Source organism: Rhinolophus sinicus, chromosome 2, assembly GCF_057876585.1.
Source record: "Rhinolophus sinicus isolate RSI-liver-muscle chromosome 2, RSI-T2T, whole genome shotgun sequence".
Classification (NCBI taxonomy): Eukaryota; Metazoa; Chordata; class Mammalia; order Chiroptera; family Rhinolophidae; genus Rhinolophus; species Rhinolophus sinicus.
The window spans coordinates 158,764,190-158,791,565 of NC_142502.1; the positions used below are offsets into that span (position 1 = coordinate 158,764,190).

Here is a 27,376-nt window from a genome sequence, read left to right on the forward strand (position 1 = left end):
AAACTAGGAACCCACTCTCCCACCCCCAAACACACACAATGCTTTTTAATAATTGTGTGTACTGGTGTAGATGGTTACCACTGCCTGAAAAGCTAAGAGCTTCTTCTCTTTAGCTTCAAAAGACTAGATCCCAACAGAAAAGTCACTTGTAAGCTGCTAGCTACCTATATTTTTACTTAAGCTTCCTTGTGTGCCTTCCCCTCCCCCACCCACCCACCAAACTAAGGGACTTGAAGACAAGGACCACATCCTCTGTTTCTCCGTCTCCTCTTCAGCGTTTTATTCAGAGCAGGAGTAGGTGCTCAATACACATTTGTTGTCTTATTTATATCGTGATGTGAGCATGGTATGGGGTAAGGCGGGGGGAAAGGGTACTGAGGGCCCAGCAAGCACACGTTGCTAACTTTACAATATTAGGAAACACTCTACCTGCTGTGATTGATCAGCGAAGGTAAGTACTAGAAGCCACAGGAAAGATTCAGTAGGCTAAAGTGGGAAACTTATGAGGGTTTCAGACAGGACTGGGGACAATACAAAAAAGCAAATACTACTGGATAGGTTTCCTGAGATGTGGAAAATCCTAAATCTTGAGACACTTACTGATAGCAAATATTTTCAAATGTATTGGGCTAAAATCCTGGAGCTCACTAAGATTGGTCTAATTCGGTTCCTTCTATTTGTAAACATTTTATACAGTAGATTCCTAGAAACTTGAGTATCATCCTACAGAGACAGAGATAGAGACAGAACTAGGGATAGGGAGGGGGTGGGGGGGAGAGAAAGAGAGAAAGAGAGAGAGAGAGAGAGAGAGAGAGAGAGAGAGAGAGAGATTGATTGATTTACATTCAAATCTCATTAAACAGTTTTAGTCTCAGGCTTTTCACTCCTAGTGAAAATGCCACCTTACTCAGTATAGGAATCAATCTAGTAGCTGCTTGAATGTCTTCTCTGACAGGGAGTTCTCTACTTCACAAAGCAATCTGCTCCACTGGAGAACAGTCCTTGCTTTGATTTTGTTTAATGAGGTTCACATATAACTAATTTTTTTCTAAGTGAAATAAAGGAAAAGCACTAAAGCAATGAATTCATACTTCCCAAAGTTTACAGATACTGGAACCGGCACCAACTCTACTTCCTTTTTTTGTAAAGAGCAAACAGAATCACTCCGTCTGCAGCCTGAAGTCTTTTATAATTTTATCTAGAAAAGCAAGTCTCCTTTCTGCAAGGTTCAGTGTTTAGAGCTGGTGAGGGGGGTGGGCACTATAATCCTTTGGGACTCATTCTCACTGTCTAGAGGCATTTCAGAGCTGGGGGTACTATTCTGTCAATTATTCTCACCAGCAATAACTATCCCTGTGACTGGAGGTCACTTAACTACTCTGGGTCTCAGTTTCCTTCTCCAGAAAGAGAAACATTTGACTAGATGATTTCCACAGTCTCTTATAAAATAATTCTAAGCTCCCCATTAGTGACACTGAAAAAGCCTGTAGTCACAGCATTCTTTTGAATTTCATGAAAGCTGTATGAATTAAAAATTTAACTACCTGAACCTATAATGTGTTACATGAATTCCTTACCATCCCTGAATCCTGGTAATGCAACAGAAACAAACATCAAATGTTGAAGGAATATTTATAGAAAATATACTTAAATTGAGAAAAACTGTCCAGCAATATTTTTGCCTTCAGTACTGAAAATAGATGGACTTTGGTTTTATTTTAGCAGAGGAACAAATATGTCCAGCTGGCAGGGGGAGGAGGAGATAGTTTGAAAACTTCTGATCCAGATGTTTCTGACTCCTTCCACCACTGGCCCCACACTAAGCCTTCCAGAAAGTGTTCTGAGCTGGGTCTGGCTTTGGGAATGGACTTTGATCCCTGATTATCCAAGGACCTCATTTACATTTACCCAAACCATTCTATTCCCCACAGTACCTAAAAACTTCCAGACTCTTTTCTCTTCCAGGGAAGGGACTCAGAAATTTTCATATCAGGAGGTGAGTAACTCAGACACTTTCTAGCTCTTTCTAGAATCAGGAATCTCAATTAATGAGGCCTCTACTTCACTCCTGACAGATCAGGGCAGAAAAGCGAGGGCAGCACCCTTATCAAGCTTTGGTTTTTGACCATCTCTGGTATCACCAGGAATGCCCACTACTACCAGAAAGTACACTTTAATACCCTCTATCCAGGCCAGACAGCCAACTCTTAGAAAGCAAACTCTTTATTATTAAACATTAATCTACCCATCAACACATGAACATTTTGGAACAAAATGATCCTGCCCACTTCTTGAAGGGCTGTTGTTGAAAGGAACATTGCAAGTGTTCCATGCATCTTGAATTTAGGGGAAGAAACGGCTCTGCTGAATCAAAAGAATCACAACTCTTAACAACTACTGGGCAGAATCATCACCGGACAGTCCCCCTTGGCAGGGGACACACTGCACTTGTGAGGTACTCTGGGAAAACTAAGGACAACCACTTACATCTCACACCAACTTTCAATGTATTTGGTTCACCTATTTTAATTACACCTTTGCCCTGCAAGGAGCCTGCAGCCAGCAAACAGCCAGAAACGAAAAGTAAATATGTCTTTAAACAATTAGCCCAACAGGAATTGGACAACCCCTACGGGGACTCTCGATGGTTGAGGGACTTGCTGTTTGCCCTGCCAGCCTGCAACATAAGAAATCAAGGCAAGTCGCAGAGGGCAGTCACACTGGGCGGTAGCACCCACTGAGCAGTGTCCTAGGCTACTGGCAGGCAATCCTGCAAGTCGTTCGTAAACCTGCCACGCTCACAAATAATTCGGAGTCTGATTATCCCACTTTTTTCCTGCTTCCATTCCAGCTCCCTCTATCTCTAACGAAGGCGGCACGACAGGCAGGCTTGTCGAAATAATTCTTCCTCTGCTCTCAAGTTTCTTGCGACGATTAATATACATAATAGCACAGGACCTGCGCCCGAGCGGCACGGGAGAAGCTGACACTTCACACATCTTTCAAGATTACCGTCAGGCCCCACCTCTGCGATTGCGACATTCACCAATAGGCATGACAAATGTAAACGTACAAAAAGTTCCCTCGCCGGCTCCCGAGCCCGGAGCTCGAGCAGAGAAGCTGACTATAACTTTGCTTTTTGATAGTTCGGTCATTATTATTGGTATTATGAGGCAGGCTACATTGGTTTTACAAAAGGCGTTGGACTCCTAAAGTCTCTTTCCTGCTTCGCTGCCCTTCAAAGACAGAGGACTCCAGAGCTACAGTCCCCCGGGGGCACAGTCTCAGGGCCCTGGGTGACTGGGCCAAAATTCGCTCACCCTTCTCAGGCCTGGGGGCGCCACAGTGACGCGGGAAGGGGACTGCGGTCGGGGAGGGGGGAGCCGGGCTCAGTTGCTTCCCCCCATCGATCAGAGAACGGACGGCCAGGGCTCCCTGCCAGAACACCAGCGAGGTTTTTATCAAATCCTTATCGGTGCCCCGAGGTGGGAACTGCGGCTTTCGACCAGAGGATACACAGTTTCTAGCTCCGTTCTCTCAGTGGAAGTCAGAATAGAGCAAATCGGCACTGACACTGAGTGAGCTCTTCGGGCCCCCAGCTCGAGGCCAGTCACCTCCTCTCTTCGTGGCTGGGTCCGGGGTCTCCGCACCACCTCACAGGCGCCCAGCTGATCTCCTGAGGCTCAGGCTGTTCATCTGGCCGCGTTCAATTCCAAACACCCCCCCCCCCCCCGAACCCCAGTCTTGCCAAGCCGCTGCGGAGTTTTCGGGGCTGAAAGTTCCAGCCCGCTGGGGCAGCACCAGTGGAGATAAGGGAAGTGGGGTGCCAGGCGGCAGGCAGTGCACGATTGCGGGAAGAGACGCGGTACTCTGTCTGCGCGGCCGCGCGGAGCACTCTCACTCCCGCCGGGAGAGGGCCAGGCGGGGAGCCGCCCGGAGGGGGCGGGAGGGCAGTGAGAGTTGGCCGGAGTTGCTTCTCACACAGTGCCTAGAGGCTTGGCAAGGGCAGGCAGGCAGATCGCGGCTGCCCTTCTCTGTCCTCTTGGGTGGGAAACACGCCCGTTGTCGCCATCCCCTCGCTGCACACCAAGACACCTACTACCCCCGCAAAGCAGCCCCGCCCACTACCCTCTCTCCCAAGGAGTCAAGGTGCGGGATCAGGAAGGGGGTTTTCTAAGCGTCAGTGGGGTCTGGAGACCCGGAATGGGGGCTTTTGCTGCGTCCGAGCCCCTCCGCCTGGCAGTGTCCCAGCGTCGCGTTCCGCCTCCGACCACTTGTCCGTTGGGGCGCACAGAGGGCATAGCTATTCATTTGGACCGACCCGAAAAGTCCGGAGTAAAAGAGAGGTGTGGATGCTGCCCCGCATGCGAGACTTAAGAAAACCGAAAGTTGACTTGAGTTAAATCAACCTAGAAACATTTCAACCTGCTGGCCGCGGGAGTTCGGGGTAGGGGCAGGGGAGATTTTGGAAGGCACCCCGGGAGCACCTCCGACCTGCAGGGCCATTCCCCTTGGCCTCCTGGCCTCGTTTCACGCTCTGATTCCCGATTCTTTCGGGCCACAGAACTCTCCACTGCGAAGCTGCAGCACCGCGTCCCCAGACGGGGCACCTGCTTTCCCCCCGCAAAACCTTCCAAACCGATTCTCTCCGTCCTCCTCCTAGCTGCTCTCACCCGCGCCGGCCCCACAAAGCCCAGACACCCCTTCGGACCAGCTCCACGGCCGGCTCGGACGCGCGCATTTACCTTTTCTTTTCCTTGTCAGCTGTCATTGTCGCGGTGGCCCTTTTGAGACGCCGAGCACCTGGGTTCCTTGGCCGGTGGGGGTGTGCAGCTGCTGGCGCTTTCCCACTCCCTGAGGTCCGGGCCCGTGTTAATGGTCCTAAGTGCTCACAGGCTCGAGAGCCCCGCACAGTCAGGTGCAAGTTTGCGGGCTGCTGGCTAGGTGCGGGGGAAAGGGGGTGGAGAAAGGTGACAGGGAGGAACCTGCACCGGGAGGCGGGGTCAGGGGAAGGAGTGGGAGGAGGCTGTCAAACGCAAAAACGAGGGGAGCGAAAAGGGACCGAAGTTCTTTTTCTTCTTCGAAAAGCAGCCACTTTCCTGGGTTTTCAAAAAAAATAAAAAATAAAAGTGACTCTAACGACGGCAGTTGCAAGAGTCTGGGGCCGGGCGGGCGCGGTGGCTGAGATGACCATACAGTCTCAGGACACTGCCGAGGATTGTACGATCGGCTCAGAGCAGCGAGGCGGGACCGCAGCAGACGCCGGAGCAGTGCCGCGGGCTGCTCCCGAATGTCTAGTTCCCCCGGCTGCCCTCCCACTTTAAAAACTCCGGCGGCCCACGAGGGGGAGGGCAAGAGGGGCGCGGGCGCAGGGGGCGGGGCGGGTGCTCTCCGGGAGGCCCCGCCCGTGCTGCGCCGCGCGCCCGGGCAGCCCACTAAGTCCTGGCCAATGGAGAGGCGCGGCCTCAGCCTCTGCCCTGACCTCGGCCCGCCTCCTACCCGGGCTCTGGGCTCCGCGGCGGCCGGCCCTCCCCGCCTCCTCCCTCCGCTGTTGCAGAAGTTGTTTATGAGGTCTGCAGGGTGGCGGGTAGCAAGGTGGGACTCTGCGCCGGGGAGGGGAAGCTTATGTGGGCTACACGATAGCAATAGTCGGTCCCTGGGAGTGCTGCGGGGAGCGGGAGGGCTCCTGAACGCGGGTGTCCTCCTACCGCTTGCGGTGCCCTTGAGTCGAGGGCAGGGCCGCCAGCACCGAGGGTCCCGCGCCTGGCCTTGCTTGCAGAGCCGTCCCTCACCTCTCTGCATGGCCCGTCGGCCGGGTGGGGATAATTCCGAGAGCCCCAGCAGCCGCGCTGCAGGCCTGCGAGATGCGCTTTCTTCCGCAGAACGCCCCGAATTTGCCATTTGGAAGAAGAGATGGGGAGACCTATCACCTGCTCCTGTCGGGTCTGGAGAAAATAGTGCAGTGAAACTGAGCTAGGGTCGCGCCTGTTCTTCCCCTTCCTCCACTGGCATGTCGGTTGCTTGCAAGGTTGTACTGGGAGGTATACCGGCTTTGGCTGGGATGCAGGAGAGTAGGGTCTGCCCTGCGACATCCTACTCGCACCCAACACCTGCCACCACCGCCCGGGTTTTCGGGCCAGTTCAGAATTGGGCAAGTCAGTCTGGCTTCCCAGTGTTATCTTGGGGTAAGAGTTGAGAGGTTGTCTTTCAATCATGAGATCTCAGACCTGCCCTATGAGTCTCCAGGGTCCCATTGAAGCCCTAGGATCGTGAAGGCTGCAAGTGTTAGATGTGGAGAGATCAGAAGGGGCAGACGGTTAGAGCTCTGGGATTTTCCAGTTGCGCTTTGAACGCTGTCTCCAACGCCTGCAGGCCTGATGCCTCTGCCCTGCGCTGAGCTACTCTCCCAAGAATCCCACCCCATTCCCCTAAGTAGCTTACCGTGATCCAGCTGGGATATCTCAGGAAGGTACCGGGGAGGCTTTTAATCTTTGAAGCTCTGAGAAGGGCCCACAGGCTTCACAGGTGTGAGTTGAAGACGAGAAAGCAAGGGCCACGGAACTGGCCCGCCCTGGGACCTGAAACTTTTTCCTGCTTAGTCTTACCACAGTTTATATACCACAGTTTATATTAAATAATCTGCCTGTAGAAACTCCAGGACTTTGTTAAGTGACATAAATGAGTCACAAAAGAACAATACTGTAAGATTCCACTCATGAAATATCGAAAGTAGTCATTCATAGAAACAAAGTAAAAAGATGGTTACCAAGGGCTGAGGCGGGTGGTGCAGGGCAAACAGTGGGAATTAGTGTTCAATGCTCACAGAGTTTGTTTTGCAAGATGATAAAGTTCTAGAGACTCTGTTACACAATGTGAGTATATTTATTGAACTGTACACTTCAAAATGGTTAAGATGGGTCATTTAATGCTATACATTTTTACAATACAAAAATAAATATCAAGAAAAAAATAAGCATATTTTTGGGTTATAGGTTTGTGTCACCATCACCATAAAATTAACATGCATTTTTCCCTTGCACATTGGTAAGAGGGGCTTTTGGAAAACACTGGAGAGCAGAATTAGGGAGAGCTGAATAAAACCTGTGGTGAATTGGGGAACTAGGCACGTTTTTCTCATTTTCCTACAGCCACTGGGCACTGTGCACATCGACTTTGAAATCAGACATCTAGCCTGACATGACAGCCAAGTGATTCAAACAAAAATTGCCAATCTCTCCAGGGAGCCATTTCTTGGGACTGGTGGGTTTCAGAAATGGGGTGATTTCATCCGGGGCTTCTCCAGCCAGCCAATCCGAGTGGATACATTTATTTATCTTAATGGGGAATTCAAATTGGTAAGACACGGTTCTCCCTTAATCAGCAATAAGCTTACTCACCTTACTTGGGACTGGAGTAGAGGAAGAAACAGGTGCTTTGCTGGCTTCCAGGTACCCAAAGCCATTCACTGCCAAAGCAAGGAAAAACTGCTGAGTCCTGAGCTCTGCTTGCAAGTCACAAAACAACACTTCCAACCCATAGAGAACATTTCAGCAGGGTTGAGCTTATGAAATTATCTTTTTAGATGTTAAAAGAAAGAAGAAAGTTAAAAGGTCACTGAAGAACAAACACATCAGCCATATTAATATAGCCTATTCTCCATGACCAGCCTGCACATCTTTCTAATTGGGATTTTGCCCTCTAAGTGAAAAGTCCCTATGCTAAGATTAACAATTGGACAGATTTTGTGGTTTTTATGGAAATCCTACTGAAGAACTTTAAAGAATCTGGTATTTTGGCAGTGTCTAGAGATTCACCAAAGCCTGTGTAATTCCCAGCAGGATTGGACCCAGCCTTGCTTAGAGCAGAGCTGAGGAGCCCAATGGTCATTTAAGATTTCTTTCAGGATTCAGTTCAACCAACTTTGCAGGAAGGATCTGAGACTGTAAGCCAGACAAAGGCTTGCAACGAGTGTCCCATTTTACTTTTTAAAGCCCATAGAAAACTAAAAAGACGTCGGCAGGGAGAGATGGATGCCAGGATTTAGTGTCTCTAGAGACATTACTGTTTTGGCCACGGAGGGCAGCAGAGGGCACCGCGAAGCAAAGCTCCCAAGCTACTTAAAATGGGAGTGAACTGCCCATCTCCCAGCCAATTTCTCCACCTGTCTCCCAACTCTAGACTGGGTGGCTTGGCGACAAAACCTGTGGCAACAAGGAAACAGCCACTCGTTTTTAACAAAGAACAAGACTAAGTCTCTAGCTTCTTCTCTCTAGAGCACACTGTTCAGAGGATGGGATAGAGATGAGGAGTTAGTTAATTTACAAACTTGCTAGACAGCAGGCACCTGGGATGAAGTAGGCAGGTGGAAGAAAGAGGGCCTCAGTAATCCCATTAAAATAGCAGACAGTATGGGCCAGGATATGGTTAGAAATCAGGTTGGAATGGGCGGGATCTAACGGCAGAAGAGATCTTGGAAAGCTGGGCTCTTTCTTTAGTATTTTACAACTTTCAGTGCATTGAGGCAAGAGAGACCCCTGGGATGCAAAAGAAGGCCCTCACTCTCTGGGTCATGCACTTCCTGAACTCGTCCTGGCCTACAACGTTTGTTATCTCTAGGATTACCCCTTGGCTCTGGTCTGTCCATTTAGTTGGTTTCGGGCTGGGGAGAACGTGCAGGCTAGGGAGCAGGAGTGGAAGGAAGGATAATCTGGCAGAGACTATGGCTCATTTTCTATTGAAATGTTTTTACTGGGTCACCCCTTCCCTCACACTTGCGTGTTACTCCCTCTAAACAAAACCAACTCTTCAAGTGTGACTTTCCAAAATCTATCCTCACACTCCCTGTCACTGAACTCCAGGACAGAAAACCATACCCCCTGTGTTTGGCTTCAGGCCAAAGCTGTATCTACCATTAATTGCTGGGACTTTTGACCTCCAAAAGAGTTCTGTGATTTTTATTGAGTAAAGGGTCAAGGTTTTTTTTGTTTTGTTTTTTTCCTACTTCAATTTCTAAGTGCTTACTGATAAGGATCCAGTGTTAAAGAACCACAGCCTCCACCCCTCTTGTCTGGATTATCACTGATTTCAAGACTAATGTCTTTCTAGGTCTAGGGATGAGATTTTGGCCTGTGAAACATCTTGCATGTCTATCATTCTGTCATTCAACTAATGGTGAAAGAGTCATTGGTCCATGGATACTGAGCAGTGCTTCTTCCGGGAGAATGGAAGACATCAGTCTGCTGGACGAGACAGCCAGTGGTTCTCTTCCCTCCAGGAGACCATCCAGTTATACACACGCTGCATTGCCCAGATTCTGACATACACGTTTACTTACTTTTCAAGGCTTCTGAAATCAATGAGCTTCTTTTTAATATATTAGGTTGGTGCAAAAGTAATTGTGGTTTAAAAGGTTAAAAATAATTGCAAAACCGCAATTACTTTTGCACCAACCTAATAGTAATGATTCCAAAAACGATTTTTAATTGATATATACAATTTATATAGTCTTATTTTTTAAAAAAATATAAAAATTAAGGGATGGCCGGTTAGCTCAGTTGGTTAGAGCCTGGTGCTCATAACACCAAGGTTGCCGGTTCGATCCCCTCATGGGCCACTGTGAGCTGTGCACTCCTTAAAAAAATAAATAAATAAAATAATTGAGAGCTAAATCATATAATCATACAAGAGTAGGTGTTGTAAGAATTTGGGGCTGGGTGGGTGGGAGGGTGGAGAGAGTGAATGAAAAAGCATAAAAAGCTAGAGTCCCAGCCATGTCCACTGCTAGGACCCAGTGAGTAAAAGGCATAGCAGAAATGAAGGTGCTGCTGTCACTCTAAACAATGACATTGGGCCCTAAGCAGCGCCACTCTGAAGCCTGGATAACTAAGACTGACACGGAGTGGGGATCAGAAGTACCCTTCCCACTCCTATAGTCTGATTTTGGCTGGCCTGCAACAAATATTAAAATGGGACTTTTTCTAGTTCAGTTTCAGCTGAGCTCCCAAGAAATTAGGCTGCCCTTGGGGAATGAGTGAGACCTTTGACGACACCACTTGGTGGGATGTGTCCTTCATTCCTGAAGGCTGGTCTATGCAGCGATCACAAGATCCAGTACAGTACATAATGTCTGCAGAATAGATGTGGAAGCCACAGGAAGAAACCCACGTAGGGTTTCAGAAACGTCCGTGTACGTTTCTTCAAATACATCTCTGCAGAAAAAGGTGGAGAAGCCACTAGAAGCAGAATCTAAGGAAAGATCACAAGTGGCCAGCTGAAGGAGGTCCTTCTGAAACCATGAGGGCTGCAGTTGGACGGCACCAGCAGGGGATATCCAAGAAACCCACTAAGACACCAATGAGGGAAACAGCTGCCATAGCCAGAGAAAACCAAAGAGAAATGACACCCATGCTAGTAAAACAAACACAAACAAGCAAGCCAAAACAACCTTTTCCTACTCCTTACTTTTCTTCTTCCTACCCTAGATGGGATAAGGTAGGCTCTTAGGGGGATAGGAGAAGAGGTGCTAGGTGAGGAAATATTTTAGGATCCTCAGGGCCTAGCAGGGCATCTAGCATAAAACGGGCATTCAGTAAATGCTGATCAAGTGGGTGTATGACTGTATGAATGAATGAACAAAGGAATGTGTCAGTCAGCATTCTAAGTTGAAGCAAGAGACCCCATCTCTCCTCCTGTCCACACAGGCTAAAGGAGGTCTAAGTTGGGGAGGACAGAGCTTTAACTTGAGATGAAGCTTGGATTTTTCATTGTTACACTGGACTCAGACTTTTATTCAGTATGAGCAAAGCAATTTGTATTTTTACTATTGAAGAGTGATTCGAAATGTCTTAGGACCTCAACGAGGTTTTATGCAAAGTGGGAATGCAATAATCCATCAAATAGTCTACTTAAAAGTTGAATGGGAGAAGATAAGAATGTTGCTTTCTAATTGTACTATACACATCTCACTTGTTCAACTTAACTATTTCAGGAGCCTTTGGGCCTCTTAAGCCTGTGCATGTGGACGATGTCAGAAGCCAGAGCAATGCTGGTGACTCGTCGAAAGGGACTCAAGAAGTGACCCAGAAAAAAAAAAAAAAAAGATGGGCTCCGGAGGCCCAGTCGCAAGCGTACTGACCCAATTTTGAAAGAGTCCTTAAGTATGGACATCCCAGGAAATGCTGTAGAGATTGGGAAGCGAATGGCAGCTACAGACAGAACTTGTGGAAAAGGTTTTGGGCAGTCCCAGTAATAAGTGAAGAGGAGACTGCAAGAGGGTGGGACATCTTGCTACAAGAGTCAGCCAAATGCACAATGTATTAATATCTTGCACCATACATTTTCTTAATTCATTCACGGTAATGGACATTTCTCTTTCTTCTTAGCCCCTTAGCATCTAAACCTTAGCATCTTTCAATCTTTGAGGAGTTCCTCAGTCACATTATGAAGTAAGTAAAAGTAAAAATGCCAGATACTCTCAGCCTCCTTGGAACCCTGGGTATGGACATACATTCAGGTTCTTTGAATCAGATACATCTGCCCAGACTTTGAAGCTAGTGATTGAGGGAAGCAAGCACCCTGCAAAGTGGGCACCATCTCGGTGGCAGCAGATCTGGCATCAGCATCCAGAATCATGAGCTGGTGGGTTGGTCATGCAAATTACAGTCATCTGCAGTGACAACTATGGCATTCTCATGGTTCCAGTTTGGGGCTTCATTCCTGGTTGCTGAATCTCTGAGCCTGGCTCTCCAGTATCCCAGAGATTTTGTGAGCTATCCAAAACCTTTTTAATGAATCATTTCTTCTCAAAGAAATGCTAGAGATCCTGTCTGTTACTTGTAGCTAAGAATTTTGGCTAAGTCATTCATTCGTTTACTCATTCAATCAGATACAGTATTTACTTGATCAGCGTCTGTTGAACACTCACTAGATGCCAGGCCCTCAAACTCACAGCCTGGTATAAGTTTCCTGAACAACTAAGTTTCTATTTTGGGGCCTCAGTTTCCTTTTTTTTTTTTTTTTATTTTATTAAAGCGAGAGGACTGGATCTTTAGCGTTCCTTTAAGCTCTGACATTTGAATAATCTCTGCATCCTTGAATTAGGTGGTGTTCTCTTCCTCATTAGCCTATGCTGGCAGAGATGTGAGGCTCTCATTGACTGCTTAGGGTTAGGCTGTAAATTGTGTCATCAGAGCTTTCATTTCCTACTTGGGACACTAACCACTCTCGGCTTCTTTTCTAGGCAGATGCTCTGTTAAAGCAGAGCAGGAGTTGGTCTCCAGCATCTTCTCATCTCCCGCTCTCATGATGTCCTCATCTAGAATGTTTCTCCTGCCAGCCTCAAAGCACTCTTGGGGCAGACAACAGAGTACCCAGCAATGACCTTGAGAAAGCCCAGGTACTGAGAGAAGATCATAGTCACATCTGGCCCATTCTCCATGTTTAAATCTCAGGTTTAAACTAATAGAAGTGAAAAGAAAAATGGGAGGAAAGGGCCTCACAGATTCAGAAATGGTTCCCCCCTCAAATCATCATCATGTCTCCCCAGTAAACCCCGTGCAGGTTCAAGAAATGGTCAGAGATAGCAAGACAACTGAGGCTTTGGACCTACGTAAATTGAGAAGGATGGTTACATGGCATTTAGGGGATCTAGATGCTGCACAAGTTTGATTTTGAAATGTATCAATATACAAAGAATGAGAAAAATATTTGCTTCTTTATGATTTCCATGGCTGTGTAAAGGCCTTTTCTATTTGCATTATTCTGGGAACTGAAGTTGGGTGTTTTTGTAGTGTTGGTGTTAGAGGGGAGAGTGTCAGCGGCAACTTTTGAAGCACACATTAGCATACCCCAAAACGTACTTCCAAGTACACACATATCCATGCGCATACCTCCCCAGGTGCCAAGCCAAGAAATAAGTTCCTGAACCGTGTTTCCCCGAAAATAAGACCTAGCCGGACCATCAGCTCTAATGTGTCTTTTGGAGCAAAAATTAATATAAGACCCAGTATTATTTTAATATAAGACTGGGTTATAATATAATATAACACCTGGTCTTACATAATATAATATAAGACCGGGTATAATATAATATAATATAGTATAATGTAATGTAATACTGGGTCTTATATTAGTTTTTGCTCCAAAAGACACAGTAGAGCTGATTGTCCAGTTAGGTCTTATTTTCGGGGAAACACAGTACAACCCTCATTTTAAACTCTTCATTTCTTGAGTGCATATCTCTGTCTTTTCCTTTTGAAGAAAACCAGGGATGCCATGCTGACAATGTGTCTTTACATACTTAAGATTTTAAATTCTGAGGATTTTCTCTTGGTAGCCCTAAGAGGGTACATGAATGCTGGGGTTGCAAGCCCAGTCTTGACCCATGTGCTCAGTGATTTACCCCAGTGGAAGGACAAGGAGGCACACACATTTCAAAGCCTTGAGACAATGACAATGGGCCTTAAATGTTAATTTTATATCATAGCAGATTAGCCCTCCTAGTTCTTCTATTTTAGGCTAAATTAAAGCAGATCCTAATCAGATAGTAATTTATGGTAGAGAGATGCCTTCTGACCTAAAAACATGCCAGCAGTAAAGCTCTAAGTAGATGACTCCAAGGCAGAGAGCCCAAAGTTTATTGTGGGTGAGAGCATTACAGAGTGAAGCTCCTATGCCCAAGGTTTAATACTTAAGGCCATAATCAAAAGGGTAATGGAAAGACCCATAGACAATTCCAGGCTAACGTTTCCTGTTAAGAGTACAAACCACATTTTTACATAAAACAATAATTTATAAAATACAAGTTTCCAAATTCCCTCTTCAAATCCCATTGCACTGGAGGCATCATCCCCTTTGTGTATACGCTAATCTTTGTTTAATTAGTTAATTTCATTTTCATTCATTCTCCCATCCTTCAGCATTGGAGTGTCCCCATTATTAATTAATGTGGTTGAGACTCAGCTTAGAAAGATAAATAAAACACAGCTCTACCCTCTGAAGCTCACAGTCTACTGTTGGAGGCCAACTTACAAACAGATAAAAATACCACATTGAAGAAGTAAAAATCCTGTTTTCCTGGGAGTTCAGAATGGGGAGTGATTTTGTCTGCCTGGTGAGGGGTGGAGGATGTGAGGGAAATCTTCCAGAAAAGGTGACGTTTTGGCTGGATCTTGAAGGGTGCCCAGGAGTGTGCCAGTCTGACAAAGAGCAGAAGAGCGTGCTGGTCCAAGGGTAGGGACTGACTTCTCTCTTATAACTCTCAAAGCAAAGGGCAGGGATACAGAAGCAGCACGAAAGGCCCTTTGAGAAGGTTTAGTTATTATTGTCCACTAAGGTTATCAGCTATTACTGGCTTTGCACAGACTTATAACACCTGAATTTGTGACCGATAGGGTCTTTTGAGGATGGCAGTGACACTTCTGCTGGTGAGGAATGAGATGTGACCCTCATGTTTTAGCCATGACACTCCAGCTTTCCCACCATTGGTTTGTTCCCAATGATTAAAACCTAAATTATTGGGTTTGTTCCCAATAATTAGGTGACTGTCACAGTAATGACACCAAAGCAGACTCGTGAGTATTTCTCTGCAAACTCTAGGGGCATCTGTGGAACAGAATGCAGATGTCCCTGACCTGGGCAGCACTTGGCTCAGGTTACCAGGCACCTATTTCCAGTCCTTCTCAAAAACAGTTTATCTGTCTCGTTCAGCCCACTTTTTACAAAGCCTGCGTGCTCTCTTTATATTGAAATTTTGCACAATAGACGTTAGCATCAGAGAAAAATTCCTATAGATTCTAGAATGTCCTGAGGATGCCCCCTGTAAGCAAGGAGCCAATTATTATAGCCCTGACATTGGAGGGGATACTGGTCTCTCTGTGTGGCCCTGGACGTGTAGATGGATGGCTACAGAGGCTATCACATCATGGGGATATTAAATAGGGTCAAAGGCAAATCAAATTCTCCCCCAAAGCCCAACTCAGGGGTTATTTTGGTGGAGGCATGAGGAGATCCCTGGAGCTGGGACGAGAGGACGTAAAGGAAGTCCCTGGGTCCTGCAGGTTTCCACTCAATTCTTGCCCTGAGCGGTCTTGGCCCCGACCTGCTCTCTGTTCCTATTCTTTTTCTACCTCCTCCTCTTCATTTCTCCTTTTCTTTCCACACCCCTCCCCCCATTCCTCTTTCCCAGTGAATATCATTTTTCTCCAGAAGTTTCTACTGAGTTTGAGTGTTTCAATGACCAGACTTTTCCCAACCATGATCATTCCAGAGATAAGAAGGTCACGTCCATTAGTCTCTGCATAAGAGAGAGCAGAGCTGCTGAGGCCTGGCTGCACTGTTGGTGAGGAACTCTAGGGGATGACATGCAGGCAGGAGGTCAGGCTCCAGCCAGCTTCTGTGGCTGGAAGTTACTCAGGTCAGTGCCAAGGAACCCAGCACCGTGCTAGGCCCTGGCGGGGCGAGGGGGTGCTGGGGAGTGCGTGGACAACAAATGCTGGACAGGTGTGGTAGAGAGCTGGAGAGAAGGTGTCGGGAACAAAGAGATCCCATTTCCCATTTGTCCCTACATTGATTCTTCTTCCAAATTAAAGGAAACCTATCTTTCTTACAAGGTGAAGAATTAAGTGAGACATGGGATGGGAAAAGTCTAAAGCCCTGTATCACTATAAGGCCTTGATCTGACTGAACCAGATCTGTGGGAGTTAAGGTGCTCCGGACTGGGGTGGAGCTGGAAAGAGGAGGCAGTTGAAGGGTTTCTCTTTGCTCCTTTGGGTCCAGACATCTCTATATAGGAGGGTGCTGTGGCGCCCACTGGGTGGGCTTGGAGTCTGAAGCCTGGAGCTCAGGTTCTGGGCTCTACTTCCTAGGTGACCACTGACCCCTTTGCCATCTCTGAATCTTGGCTTTCTCATCTGCAAGATGGGAATACTAACAGTCCCTACCTCTCAGACTTAGGGACAGAAGCGGATGCAATACGGTGCCCAGAAACACCTTATAAACTAGAACACAAATGTGGTTGTAAATATCCTATCAGTTTCATAGTTTCTGATACCATTATGGATTTCTAAAGGGAGAGTATTAGCAAGATAGAATAGTCTCAGAATGGACTAAGAAAGCTAAACCTTGCACACTAATATCAATTTCGTACATTTCAAAACGGTTTTTTTATTGGAGATCATTTTAAATCAGTTTATATTAAAATTAAGAGGCATTTTTAAGAGTCAGGAAAGACCCCTCTTCCCTGCTCTGCCAACGGTAAATTAGCCTACTGGAGGGGAGGGCCTACTTTTCCCCTCCCCACCCACTAAGGTAGGGGTGTTTAGGTGAACGTCCTCCCCTTCTCCCTGAACAGATGGGTGGGGAAAAGGTAAGCCTCTGGTTACATTTTTAAAATAGTATTGAGAGAGAGAGAGGGAGGGAGGCCCACCCGACAGGCAGGGCAGGTTCTTCTGCCTCCCTCCCTGCCTCTGGTCTCAAGGCAGGCGACGCTGCTGAACCACACACCCCGTTACCTTGTCACCCCAGAGGAGCTCACATTAGAGGGCACTACACTGGCCCCATACAGCCTTTCCACAATAATCTGTCCTTCCCACTGATTTCCCCTTTTCCCCAGGGGCCTCCTCCCACATAGAAAGAAATGCCTTCTCCTACCTCAGTTCCTGCATCCAGGCCCTGGGCAGCCTCAGTCACTTAGCCAGTCATCAGCTCGGAGCTGCCAATGCTGAGAGCATGGCTCTGTAGGAAAATGGACAGGGTCACCTGGACAAGCCTAAGAGGTGGGTACAGGCTGTGCTTGGCATTTCCAATGGCCCTGTCCTGGCCATCCTCTATGCTTCAGCAGGGTCCAGGGCCCTGAGTCCCAGGCCCCAGGAAGGGAAGCAGTCAGGCCCTCTTCTGGCTTTCCCATGGTGGCAGCTGAGCCCATGGCATTATCCTCTTTCACTTCTCTGTATCCATGGACCCTGCTTCACCTTTAGCCCCTGGCAAGTTCCTTCTTCAGTGGCTGGCACTGCCCCTCCATTGGGCATAGATGTAGCTATGTCTTGCTATTGCATTATTCTCAAGTTCGTACACCACCTGCCTCCCCTGCCAGACCTCTCATCAGGCCTTCAAATAATATTTGCTGGATGATTGATTATTTGAGTTTTGATGGACTGAATGACAAACCAGCCCCAAGAGGTCTGAGCTTGTCCTCAATCATCTCTGGCCTGAGGGGTTCCCAGGATGTCTGGAGTGCTGGCCTACACAGAAAGAAAGAAGAGAGGTACATCAAATGCTTCAGGACTGTACGCCTGAGGACTGGGGTGTACAAACCCTGGAATTAGGCTGACGTGGGCCAACTCCCAGCTCTGGAACTCCTCTGATATCCTTGGACAAATCCATTGCCTTCTCTGAATATCCGTTGATGAAACCTACATGGAGGGATGCTGTAAGGATTCACATATATATATATACATATATATATATATAACCACCCAAAGTATAACATGTAAATGGAGTCTGGCTTCTTACGTTTGTTTGTTTGTGTTTCTTGTTTTGCTTTGTGCATGTGTTTTCAAAAAAAGTCCTCTTCTGTTGAAATCCAGACTATAGGGCCGGAGCTGGGCACAGGGTGACATGTGCTGAGGGAATACAAAAACCTTTCTTGACGTGTCATAGGCATTCTTTCCCAATCCACGGACAACGGGAGTAGTTCCCTCAGCAGCAGGTCAATACAAATAGCATGCCAACATGTCTCCGAGGATTTCTGTTGATTCCACATCTCCCTGTGAGGAATCCAGGACAAGATTCTTGTCCCTATCAGCCTTAGAGGAAATCACCTCGGAAGAGAGGTGAAGCACCTCAGCTGGCTTGGAGCTGGTCTTCAATCCCAGAAGTTGCTCTCATTTCCTTGCATAGGGGGCTGCCTCAGCGGTGGGGAAGTGCCACTCTCTCAGTGGGGCTGGTGGTAACCAATGACATCCAACTGAAAGCTGTCTGATCAGCTTGGGATCACAAGGGATTGGATCTACCAGGCACTGGAGTTACTCAGTTGAGTTCGTCCTCATTAACCAAATGAGCTAATCATCTCTGTGCGAGTAAAGTCTCAGAAGCCACAATGTTCATGGAGGAAATTAACTCAAGTTATTATTATACAGACACCACTTAATCAATTGAATTTAGTGAGTGTCTAATATACCAAAGGGACAAGAAGATACCATTGCCTTTGCTTTTGTATAGCCCGTTGTTCTTTAAAAGTAACTTTTAAAAGGCCAAGCACTGATTACCACTCTGTCTCTATGACATAAAGAGCATAGATGTTACTATCAGCATTTTAAGGACAGACAACAGAAGAGAGACTAGGAACATATCCAAGATCACACACAGCATATTGAGGAATCCAGGGATCCTATCTCTTAGCCCATTGCTTGGTTTTGTTTGGCTTTCATCACTGCTACAGAATATTCTCCACATAGCAGCCAGTGCCATCTTTTAAATTTCAAATGAGGTCTTGTCACTCCCTTGCTTACATCACCCAGTGACTTCCCATTAGAGGCAGAATGCAATCCAGGTGCCTTCCCTGGTACAGCCACTGTCCCTTCTCCAAGCTCCTTTTCTGCCCACCTCTCAGGCTGTGCTGTCTTCATTCTGCCCAACTCTAGGCCTTTGCTCATGCTTCCCCTTTCCCCAAATTGTTTCTTCACAGCTTGCCTCCTTCTCATTAATCCTAGTGTCTTCCCAGACTTCCAGGCCTCTCTGACCTACTGGAATTTTTGTTCTTTGGAATCATGTTTGTGTCTGGTCTCCCACTGTCAGAACACCAGCTTGATGGGGGCAGGGACTTTGTCTTGTTCATGCCTGAGAAAAAAGTGAAGAAGTAAAATGGAGTCACTATAGTCAGGCATGAGGAAAATGATCTATTCTTGTGTCAATTAGCCTGAGAACTTAAAACTTTTAAACATTTCAGTTGTACATCAATGCCTGGAGGTGTATAAATTCCTATAAGTAATCCTCTGAAGGACTTCGGAAGAAAACAAAGAACGTAGGAAAGAAATGTCCACATGTCTTCATTGCCTGACAGCCATTATCCAGACCACCAGACATCTGGAAAATTACCATCTCGGACCAATCTAGAGGTTAAGAATGCAGGACTGTCAAGAATGTATTTTTTTACTGTTAGAACTTAGCTTTTCTTTCTTCTTTGGAATGCTATGATTATTACCTAGCTGTGTTTTCCATTTACAAATCCTAAGACCCTTGAATAAATCTTGGCCATTTATGTCTAGCTAAAGCCTCCTGACTCTTGTGCTCAGTTGACATTTAAAGCATCAGAGTTGTGGAATCTGAAGAACTCTGCTTCAAATCTTGTGCTGCCGTTGGATTCAAACAAGGTAACTCCTTGGGCCCTTTGTGCTCTGTAACCTCCAACAGAACCAGGATTCTAGCGGTGAGTGTTCTGGGTTCCCAACCTTCCTCCTTTGAGGTTCAGACCTTTTACTCTTGGGTCCTCTGATACCAGTGTTTATAATGAGGCATCCTCTTCCTAACTCAGCTTTGGAGGGATGCCCCCATTCTGGAACACCAGCTGAATTTACTGTCCATCCTCTGCTCCGTGTTTGTCTTGGTGCACTTCTGATAGGAAGGACAATTTGGAATCACAGTGGCCACTCCAGGGATCTTTCAAGATTCCAAAATTAGTATACTTACATGCGTAATTAGAGAATCTTAGAAATGTTAAACAAGCTGAATGGGAGGCATTTTTCAATTGATAGTTATAGGCCTCTAAGAAATTAAATGATTCAAAGATAGTCTTAACATCACTTTAGTCTTTGTGTCCAGCCATGAATGCTTTCAGGGGAATTTGTCTTTAACATGGGAGCTTAACCCTCTAAAAGTTCCCCAAAAGCTCCTTCCTTGGGAACTTTGGTTATAGGTACAAACTTTTGGTCCCTCTTCTTGTGCCTTTTTAGTAAAATGGATCAACTAACCCAAATAATTTCAAACTCTAATGGCCATTTAGGAAAACCTTTGTTTTAAGTCCACTTCAAGGGCCCTCCCTTATAGAGAGAATACCAAACCACTAAGGAACAATGGAATGCATTCTTTGATTGAAAAGCAGAAGCTTCTAAAAGACAAAATGACTTAAAAAAAAAATCGGCTCTAAAAGCTTCGGCCATTGGAGTAGGTACTTTCAGGTTTTTCACTGTTTCTCCCACCTGAAACCTTACAAAATATTTGAAAGGATTTAATAACTTTTTTGATCAGAAATTTGCAAAATAGGAAGCCTAATAGGACTTTTTTTTTTTTTTTTTGTAGGTAAAAACCTCCTCCCCTGAGCTAAAATAAAACTATATACCCAGAGGGAAAGAAACAAATTAGAAATGAAATAGTAGTTGGATGGATAGATCAACCTATAATGTTTCTAAAGTTACAATCTAACTCTTTGGGGAATTCAGAGCAACTGGCCTTATCCTACAAATCTTTGAAATCTTTGTGAAATCAGGAATGCAACTCTAGAAGCAGTTCAAAACCCACCTATCTTTACCATCCTCAATTCCTAAGACTGAAGGGGGAAAAAAAATAGGAAACAAGGGTTTTTTAAAGCAAACTGCAGCTCTAGCTCCAAGGTTCCTTGCCAAGGAGAAATAGAAATCTTGTCTTCTCAACAAATATTAATAAGAAAAAGCCTCAGCTGTCTGAGCGAATAAACTTAACTTATTCCAACTGCCATAAATGAGTGTGTGTGTGTGTGTGTGTGTGTGTGTGTGTGTGTGTGTATGTGTGTTTGTCTTAATGTATCTGTCTCATGGCAGAAAATTTAAAAATTGAAACTTTCAGGTCTCTTGTTGCATCTATATATCTGTATATACATCTATCTGTGGAGGATATTACTAGAATTGGTTTGTTTAAAAGCTCTGTTTAATTGGCTTAATGGAATTAGGCACTTATATAAACATTCTCAAAAATATAATAGAAACTAACCCAAAAGCTTTTCAGAATCATGTGATGTGGGAAAATATTTGATATTAAAGCTGAATTGAACTTGGTTTGGTTAAATAGGCATGTTTTTAGAGTTATCAGTATTAAGCATAATACTTTCATTCTACCTGGGTTTATTAATCAAATAAGTTCTTGTTATCTCTTGCAAAATTTATCAGCAAAAATAAAAAAGTTCAGTATGATAAAATTTTCACAAGTGATCTAAACATAATTGTTAAGAACTAATAAATTAAATAAATGTAAGTAGGTTAAAAAGGGTTTTTTTTAGACAAACTCTTTAGCAATAATTATACTTTATATGTACAAAAATAGTTTTTTAGTAACTTGCAACTTTAAAATTTTGCTAGCTAAATTAAATAATGGATAGTCATTGAATATCCAGATCATCTCCAAATAAAATAAAATACTGAAATATTAATTGCTAACTAATTCTAAGTTTACCTACTTTTGATTTCTTATTATAGATAAACGAAAAGATCAATTTGGATCTGTTAATGAATATGTGTAATTGAAACAAACAGAAATAACAAGGGAAACAACTTTGAATGCAAGGAAGGAATATGTGTTTTCAGTAAAAGAAGATATAAGACACAGAAATGCAATTTTTGAGGGAATTAAAAGAAAATGGTTTGTCCTAAAATAAGTTGGTTATTTCTGAATGAGTAAGAAGAGACAAACTAAACGGGACAAGGAAAGTTGTAAAGTTTGTGAAAAAGGAATCTTGAGAAAGGAAATTTTAGGTGTGGTCAAGATAAATAAGATTGAAAGGAATTTAATTAAATAAGTCAATTTAAATATAAAAGTAAGCTGATGCAAAATTAGACTTTTGTTCTTTCTCTTCTGTTAAAAGTCCAACATTTTCCTATACTATTGGTAGGTCCTTAATAAGAGATTATAAAGAGAAAGCAAAGATTTTGTATTTTATTAAAAGAACTTCCTGTGCTCTATATTGTCAGGTCTTTGATTGTGTAGGTAATCTTCAAATTCTCGACTCTGCAGGGGATGTTGCTTCCAGGGTCCTCCTATATCTGCGTATTAATGCAAGAGATAACTAGAAGCCCCTCAAAGCCTTGGGAACGTACAGGTGAGGACAAACCAAAGGTTGTGCTGCCACATCCAGATTTGGAGAGGCTATGGGGTAAATGATGGAGGCAGGTAAATGAGGAAGGGTGATGAAGGAATGAGGGATGCTAGGAGCATGTCCCTAAACTTGGAGACAATGGTTAGAAAGATACACAGCCTGCACAGTCCAGGCCCATTCCTGGTTTCCAAGTCCTCCAGCACTTTCCTCCTCTTCCTCTTCCGTAAATGTCCCCAACCCCTCCAACAGCTGACTTCTTATCATTCTAACAAAACATACTCAAGTTCTACCACAAAGGTTCCCACAACTACAGTTATCATTTCCTCTCCTTTTCTAACTTTGTTTTTCTGTCAAGATTTCTGAAGCCAGTAAGACCTGGGTTCAAAGGTGCCCAGCCAGACCACTTACCAGTTGGGTAGCCTTGGATAATTCACTTTCCTCGTTGAATCTTGGTTTATCCATCTGTGAAAACGAGATTTTTTCTCCTCTTTATTTGGAAAATCACTAAGAATAAATATGATAGGCGTAGGGTTAATATCATGAAAATATAAAGAGTTTCCCTAAAACAAGAAATACACTATGACAGAAACAATAAGTAGATAGGGGTCATAAACAGATAATTCCAAAAAATGAACTACAAGTAGCTAATAAAGATTTCAAGACATGTTCACTCTCATTAATAATAAAAGTAAAAATTAAAGAAATGAAGAACATTTTGAAAAGCAATGAAAAGCAACTATAGTTTTAATCTATAATAATCAGTATTTCAAGGATATGGTAATATGGACAATTTCTGGCTATTAAAAATGCTTTTTGGAACACAATTTGGCAAGGCGTACCAATACTTTGATAATGCTTGTACACTTTGACCTAATAATTTCACTTCTAGTAATCTATTTGAAGGATATAATCAGAGATGAGGTCAAAGACTAATATTCACAGACGTTCAGATATTCATAAGAGAGTTATTAATAGGAAATTTTTGGAAACAAAAATCTAAATGTCCACTAGTAAAAGAACACTTAAATTTGTATGGTATATTCTTAGAGTGGAATTTCACAGCTATTAAAATAATATTTTTAAAGATAATTAACAACATGATTATAATCCAATGCTTGCTGATAAGCAGGATATAGTAATACCAGTTTTATGCAGCTGTATTTATTTAAATTTATATATGTAAATCATTGGAAAAAAGACTGAGAAATAAACACCCCAATATGTTAATAATAATAATTTAAGGTTAGATGATGTTCTTTTCTTTTTTTATGTGTTCAAAATTTTTCACTAGAAACAACTGTTATTTTAAAATCAGAAAATAAAACTACTATTTAAAAATCACAATTATACTGTTTGTCCCAGTAACTCCACTTCTTTGAAGCTATTCTAAAAATATATAATTAGAAATTCAGAAAAAGATATTGGTACAAAGATGTTATTGAACCATTATTTATAATTTCAAAAGATAGAAAAAGAAATGTCCAGCAGTTGGGGAAAGTTATTTCCACCTAATGGGGCACTGTGAAGGCACTATAGATCCTTTTTTCGAATTTTTAGTGACATAAAAATATTTTTGTCATAAAGGTCATTTTTTAAAAAAAAGAATAGAAAGTTGTGTATACAATGTGATATCACATGTTTAAGATGAATTTTAAACACTGAAATACATATAAGTACTAATAATGGTTATAAGTTTGTTGTGAGAATATCAGTGGTTTTTCTTTTCTTCCTTGCACTTTTGTATGATTTTTCTTATACCATGTCTAAATTGAACACTAATTACTTTATGACCAGAAAAGAAAAAAACAAACAGAAAAAACAACAATGGATAAAGGGTGTGAGAGGAAATAAAGTTCTGTGTTGAGAAATGCAGCTGATGACAATGATCTCACAAGATTGTTGGGAAGATTAGAGGAGGTTAGCGATGTGAATGTGAGTTGCCCAGTGCCTGTCTCACCACAGATGTTCAATAAATACAAGTTCATCCCTCCCTCTCCCTCTCCTCCCCACCCGTCTTTCCTGTTCTGAACCCTATGCACCATCGGTAGTCCGTCTCCTTCAATCAAGTAACTTTTGTCTCCCCAGTGGGTCTGTTGGACCAGAGGATTGAGTTAGCTCCTTCCCACAGCTCTTCCTTGTGGACAAGGTGCTGGCAGGAGCTCCGAGCAGCCTTGCTGACCAGGGACAGGGGAACAGGGATGACACCTGCTTCCCTCCACCCAGAAAACCTAGGCCCAAGGTTTCTTCTCAGGGATGATGTCTAGTGAGGTAAGGTTTGCATGCAGTGAAGGAATAAAAGACGAGTTTCCTTGCAAATGGAATAGTTCCTTTCTCCTCTTTCTACCCCGCTAATCTGGAATATGCAGAACTCCCAGGCAAAGAAGGCAGGGAAAACAGGGTAGAATTGAACCCAAGACAGAAGCTTCTGAAGATGAGTCTAACATGGGCAGGAGAGCGTAGGAACTGATATGGGATGGAGACAAAGTGGTGAGTCAGGAGAAAAGCTAGGCCATCCATCCAAGTGCAAAGACACAAACAGAGTAGGACTGTGGAAGTGAGAATGGGAAGAAAAGGATAGGGACTTTCCAGGGAAGACTGGGCAGGCCTTGGGGGGCTGAGTGGTGGGGGGCCTTCCACCCCACTGCACTCTTTGTCAGTGCTGCTGCTGCCTCAGGAGTGCTCAGAGTCCCTGGGAGAGGCAGAGGAAGCACATTTCTGACCAGGGTTTCCAGGAGTTGTACGGGCAGCCACAAATGGGCACTCGGAGCAGGGGTGCAGCCAGAGAGAGGGGCAGCCTCTCCTATTCTCTCCAGCAACAATGCTCTTTGAGCCAGCCATTTTCTGTGGTTATAATGAAAGCCCTTCTCACTGCCAGTCTCTCACCCACAGGAAATCCGGGTCCTGGGAGTCACCAGCTGTGAATACAGTCTGTTAAATAGCCTCGGGCAGACGGACTGCCCCACTCAGTCCCCTGATGCTCTCTCTTGGAAACAAAGCAGCCAAGTATTGGGCATTCAGTCGGTTGACATGCCTTTACTGAGCGCCTACTCTGTGCCAGGAAGGTGCTAGATGCTGGGGATACAGAGGTGAGGGAGACAGGCCCACTGGGTCCATAGACAAGTCAACACATAAATGCAGTGTGGCTAGACACCTGCCAGTCGAGGTCTGTGCCAGGAGTCATTATAAGCAGAGGTTAGGGCTAGAACGTTCAGGGGAAAGTGAAAAAACGTTTCATGGAGGAGGTGATGTTGAACAGAATTGTGAAGGAAGCGTAAGGGCTTGTCAGGTAGACACAGGTAGGAGGTAAGTGTATGGCATTCCAGAGAATTCCATGTGTCAAGGCCTGGAGCAGCACGGTTCTCCTGGGGAACACAAGTCATGGGTCAAGCTGCAGGTACAAGGAGAAAAGGTTGGGAAATGGGCCTGGAAAAGGAAACAAAATCCAGGTAATGAGGATACCTGTGGGCATCCCAAGGTGTATAAATTATCCTGCAAACCATAGGGAGCCATTGGAACACAGACATGACTACTTCCTTTGGCCCTGCTTCAGGGAGATATTTTTCGTCCTCAGCTCTGGGAATCCAGGTGAGGCAAAGGTGGCTGAGAAAGAAAAGTATTTCTTTGTAATTCACTTCCACCCCACTCAGGGCTTTGCATGGTCTGTTTCCTCTACCTACAATGTTCTTCTCCAAATAACCCCCACCCCACTATGGATTCACCCACCCCACTTTACTCTTTCTTTCCATAGCACTCATCAGAAGCAAAGATCTTTACCTATCTTGTTCCCTGGCTGTATCCACAACACCTAGAACAGTGCCTGGCACATTCAGAGGCTCAGTAAACTATTTGTGGAATAACTGAATGACTGAATGAATGAATGAATGAAGGCAGAAACGGTCATTGCAATTCCAGTACCCAACACAGAGCTTGGCAGCCAGAAGTGCTGTAAAGATTAAGGAGATAGGAAGGAAGGAAGGGATGGAGGGGAGGGAAGAAGGAAGGAAAGAAGGAAGGAAGGGAGGGAGGGAGGGAGGGAGGGAGGGAGGAAGGAAGGAAGGAAGGAAGGAAGGAAGGAAGGAAGGAAGGAAGGAAGGAAGGAAAGAGGAAAATAAAGAAAAAAGGAAGGGGCCAAAAAGTCAGTGGACCCGGGTTTCCACTGAAAATCACTAAAGGCCTGGTTTGGACCCCAGTGTGGCACTGCCCCTCCCACTCTGCCCAGCGGGGCACTTGGCAGGGCCCGAGGCGAACGTGCCACTTGGAGAATCCAGTGCTTCCTCGGCGGGACCGCCCTGCCAGGCTGCCCGGCCGCGGGTCCCGGAGACGCCTCCCCTCAGTGCTGGGCCGGGCTCGGGCACAAAGGCTCACAGGAAGGCAGTGCGCGATCGCGGAAGTCTGGGCGGGGTTTTCTAGGAAGCGGCCCTGCCTTGCCTGGCCTCCTCCCGCTCCGCAGGAAAAAGAATGTGGGGTGGTGCCAGGCACCCCTCCGCTGCACCGCTGCACCGAGGGCTCGCTCCTCGACCTCAGAGGCCCCCTAAATGGGGTCCCAAGCACTGAAAATATCATGGGGTTCCGGTTCCCATTTGTAATTTTAGAATTACATGTCATTTATTTACTTATTTGTTTGTTTGTTTGTTTATAGATAAACAGCTACAGAAACAGAAGTGTCAAAATAGGACTGGGGCATAAATACAAGGGCACTCAGCCTATCTGAAACGTTAATGGAAAAATACCTTCGCTTAAATTTTAGGTGGTAAAAATGTGGATGCTGGTGATATTATTCTTTTCACTTTTCCGTAATTTTAAAATATTTCAAGATTAAAAATGAAATCAACATAAGGATGAGTGACAAGATTCATATTTTCTTTTCCATGATGACTCTTGGAGGATTGCTGAATTAATGAAAGTCCTGGGTTCCTGCCTTGGTGCTGTGGTTTAACCAGTTGGGAGACCAGGGCACCATTCCAGTTTTGTGAGCAGAAGAGATTTGTGGGTGATTCAAAGTGGGTAGGGTGGGGGTTGGGGGCAAAGAGAGCCACCTGCTCTTCCCACACAATGGCCAGGCCAACTTCCTTGCTTCCTGCATGTTTTATTTTCTGCCTCTGAGCTAGACCTCAATTGTTGCTACTTGAATGGGAGGGTGGATGAGTTGACTGAAGGGAAATCACAGGAGACGTAGTCTCTGGCAGGAGGGGTGGAGCCAATATCATTTCTTGGTACCTCAGGTCTCCATCCATCACTGCAATCTCCGAGAGAGTGGGAGATTTATGAAGATGCTCCTGGACTCAAGATACAGTAAAACTCAGTGCCCCTAAATGGCGC

General features: G+C 44.9%; 1 protein-coding gene across 4 annotated transcripts in view; it reads right to left on the bottom strand.

The window, feature by feature from the left end:
- EPAS1 (endothelial PAS domain protein 1) overlaps positions 1 to 5,296 on the bottom strand; it is an 81,194-nt gene extending 75,898 nt beyond the window's left edge. For all 4 annotated transcript variants that reach the window (XM_019748604.3, XM_088796183.1, XM_088796181.1 and 1 more), the window contains exon 1: positions 4,746 to 5,296. In XM_019748604.3, the coding sequence (XP_019604163.2) occupies positions 4,746 to 4,771 (26 nt within the window). In that variant the 5' untranslated portion in view covers positions 4,772 to 5,296. The remainder of the gene's footprint in view (positions 1 to 4,745) is intronic.
- Between the last annotated feature and the right edge of the window lie 22,080 nt (positions 5,297 to 27,376).